Genomic DNA, 4,369 nt, shown 5'->3' with positions numbered 1-4,369 from the left:
GTTTCTATGCTAGATATAAATATATTTCACTGATAATATGCATTGGTTATTAATATATAAATAACAAAATTCACCATTTGTTTGATGTACATCATTCATATTTTATACATTAATGTGATACATATAATTTGTTTCAGTATATATATATTTCATTCTTTTATTACTTATATTATTATATTTCTTGTTTTAATTAGTTATAGAAAAAAATCTTAAATTTTATAAATAAATATTATGAACACAGTTCATCTTCCAAATTTTATTACATCTATTATTAGATTAGAATTAATAATAAATAATAATTGTCATTTATGGTTATATATTATTATATGTTTTTACAATATTTATACCACGAAAATTTTTATGTATTATTGGGAAATATTTAAAAATTTATATTTCATTTATTATCATGCATTATAAAGGGATTATAATTTTTTCATTATATTATCATTATATATAAAAATTTATTCAATTTATTTTTTTTTTTCTACTTGTTTTTGTAAAATAATGATTCATTTAATTTTATTCTGTAAATGAATGTATGTTGAATTTTTTAGTATCAATTATATGTTCTTTATTTGTAGCCTATGTAGTTCCATCCTATTCCGTATTTATTATGAAATAAATCATTGTGAGAGAATTCAGATGAATCCATTATGTTGAGATGATCTTTATTTTTATTATTCCATATATTCCTTATCTTACTTACTGTTGGTTGTAAAAATGAACCCAATGGTGTATACTGGTAATGTAGGAACAATTTGATATATACAAGTCTACAATATATTTTATGTAAAATATCATAATTATGTATAATGTAAATTTTAAAGAAATTATGCATAAATTAATTAATTTTATATTTAACCTTATATAGAAAGAATGTTATCATTAATACTGTAAATAACATAATAATTAAAGTTAATATAACGGTAGGTGTATTTGTAAAATATGCGTGATATGGAATTGCAGGTAATTCTTTTTCTTCTATTATTTGTTCCATATTTTTTATTTTTTGCTCCATAATATTTATATTTTGCATCATATTTTCTATATTTTTCTGCATAAAATTATTTAACAATACACAAAAACTGTCGTTTTTGGCGGATATACACATTTTTGATAATTCCTTGTACTTATTAAAACAATCAGTATTTAATGGGCATATATTACCATTCATTATAAAGTATAAATATAGTTCATTCAAATGCTTCAATACAGAATATATATCCTCATCAATATCTTCAAAATATGTGATGCACACATCAGAAACTTTCTTAACATCTCCTGTTTTGGTTAGTTCAATCATTTTTTTGTAAGCTTCTTTACTGTTCTTCATATCGCATTTACTATCTGTTAGTACACCTTTTAGAAGATAGTTGAAATAGTTACAACTTCGTTTTTTGTCAGAGGATTTCGTATGTTCTATGTAGTCTAAATAGTGTATAAGTCGTTTACAATCACTTTTAAAAAAATTCACAAGATAGGATGCATTCAAAGATGTTTGAATGGTAGTACATGATACTTCAAGTTTAGGATCTACTAGATTTCCTGCATTCCTTGCCTGCTTATCATAATCAAGCATAGAGGTGGAAAATATATCCTCGAAAATGTACTAAAAATAATGTCATAATAAATATATAAGATAAAAATAATATTTATTAGAATATATTTTTTTCTATGTATATATATATACGTAATAAATATAAAATTATATAATGTAAATTGTAATTGACATTAATAGTAGGAACTTACGTCAGGTGTGATATTATTTGGGGGAGCCATTGTGATATTTTATGTAAATTAAACAAAATACGGTTTATATTCATGTAATTATAATTATTCATGCTAAATGTATTATACTACATTCTATATTTATATAAAACTATTTTTATGAATTTATATTTTTATTTGATTCTTCTTTTATAGTAGAATATAATTAAATAATCACTTCTGGATAAGGAAATCAATTATTTATATGATAATATAATATGGAAAAAACATTAATAACTCGGAAATTAAATAAAAATGTAGAATGATAAGGAAATATATATTTTATTTCTATTATATAAATATTACTCATACAATAAATTAGTCTCTTAATATAATAAACTATAAATTATATATTTTAATATAACCGATATTTATCTCATAACATATATATACATGCCTCTTTCTTGAATTAAACTACTGGAAATAAATAGACGTAGATAAAAAAACTTATTTTTATAAGATAAATATATAAATATTTAGTTAAAACTTTATATTCATATTTTATAATAAAATATATATAGTTTGTAATTTAATATACATAGTAAAAAATCATATAATATTTATAAATAAAAATGTCAGTATAGTATTATTCATAAATTAAATGATAAATGATAGAAATAATATTGTTCAAAGATATAAAAGTCACATTAACTTATGCTGAGAAGGAATATAAATATTATCGTTATAAGTCATTTAAATATTATAGTGATATGTTATATATTTAAGAACGTATTATTTTTTATTCATTGATTTTTCATTTCAATAATAACTTATATAAATGATACATCACCTTATAAAATTTAATTATTGCTACATATATTATATATAAATTGAACATAAGCAATATGTTTATGATTCAATATTATATATAACAATTAATATGGGTAAAAGACACAATTAATTTATCATTAAAATGTATATATATATATTTCGACAATTATAATATGCATAAAGCAAATATATATATAATTATAAATATATATTTCTGAAAAAATAAGACAAAATATTTTCCATATATATCTAATGTAGACTAAATTACGAACTATATGTAATACCTATAATTCTTTTTGTTTTTTTAATGCTTTAACAGATGTATTTTTGAAGAATATATTTTTTAGTAAAAATACAACAATATACAACACAAAATATAAACCATGAAATCGAATTAATTTATATGATTTTTTGATGCTCATAACTCAAAGATAAATTATATTTAATAAAATGTGGAACAATTTTTTATCCTTTTTATTTTTTTGATATATTATAAATAATATTTATATTTGCTTTATATTATTAAATATATATATAGAATTTTAAATAATAAAATAATTAAAATATATATACTATCCAAAAAAAAAAAGGGTTAAGTATAAAATTTTTTTTTTGAATATTAGAAGACACAATACAAAAAGGTATTCCTGTTGTGTGCATTTCATATATTGATGAACTTTTTTTTTAAAATTATGTGATTAATATATAAAGCGAAAGGAACAAATATTTTAGATGAAAAAAAATAACATATATTAAATTTATTTTTTATTATAAACTCTAAATGGATAAATTATTTACGTATTACAAGATATATAGTACATATTATATATTGTAATTAAAGATTTTATATTATATAATTATGAAAAAACATTTATATTTATTGCATGAATAATTTGTATTCGATTCACATTTGGATGAAAAATCTGTATTAATTATATGTTTTATTTTAATATAAATGTTATATATAATTATACTTTACAATATCAGTACATAAATATTTTATTATGTTTTTTTATTTTTATTTTATAATATTTAAATAAACTATGAATTCATTACAGTACATTTTTAGTAAAAAATAATAATACATTGTTATTGTATAGAATAAATATATTACACAATTAAATATAGTACTTTTATATATTTATCTTAATAATTCAGATAAAATTATGAAATATGGAAAGATAATGGGATATGACACCTCATACACGCGGCATCATTTTCTTTACAGTAATAGTTATTCGAAATATTCTTTAATGAAATAATATAAAAATTAATACTTATATAATGATTATTCTTATTATAATAGAAATCTATGTTATCATAAAAACATATAAATCTTATAATATTATATTCATAATGTTATTTTGCATAGTATATCATTTTTAACATTATATATGTGTTCCTATAAAATATTATCAAATAATTTTTTTGTAATATATCTTTTAACATTAAGATGAATATAATAATATATTCACTTATTTAATACGTAAGAATATACAAAAACAGAAATAATATTTAATAAATCTGATTTATAATCTTGTTCAGATTATCTCATTTTTTTTATTTATTTTTTTTACTTCATTTCCATGTACATAATATGCTAGCTTTATTAATATATAAAGAGCGAAATTATTTGTTCCACTTAAAGTATAAGAACTTTGGTTTTTATGTTATTAGGAATTAATAAATAATATACATAAAAATTAAAAGGTAATTCTTTAGACTCTATAAAAAAGGGTTATTGCAAATACAAGATATATATGATAAATACATGTATAGAACTTTATAATTTAAGCTGTAATATAATGTTTTAAATTTGGTGAATATATAA

At 18.5% G+C, this 4,369-nt stretch overlaps 1 protein-coding gene across 1 annotated transcript; it reads right to left on the bottom strand.

The window, feature by feature from the left end:
- Window positions 1-571: 571 nt before the first annotated feature.
- On the bottom strand, window positions 572-1,779 carry PGO_003180 (variable surface protein; the record flags this gene model as incomplete). Its single annotated transcript, XM_028691264.1, has 3 exons — window positions 572-739; window positions 863-1,609; window positions 1,750-1,779. The coding sequence occupies 3 exons, from the start codon at window positions 1,777-1,779 to the stop codon at window positions 572-574; spliced, it is 945 nt and encodes a 314-aa protein (XP_028547065.1).
- Between the last annotated feature and the right edge of the window lie 2,590 nt (window positions 1,780-4,369).

The sequence above is a fragment of the Plasmodium gonderi genome (genome assembly GCF_002157705.1).
Source record: "Plasmodium gonderi DNA, contig: Pgo-contig_368, whole genome shotgun sequence".
NCBI lineage: Eukaryota > Apicomplexa > Aconoidasida > Haemosporida > Plasmodiidae > Plasmodium > Plasmodium gonderi.
The sequence above is the reverse complement of the archived record's forward strand: the minus strand, read 5'-3'. Positions and strand labels throughout refer to the sequence as shown.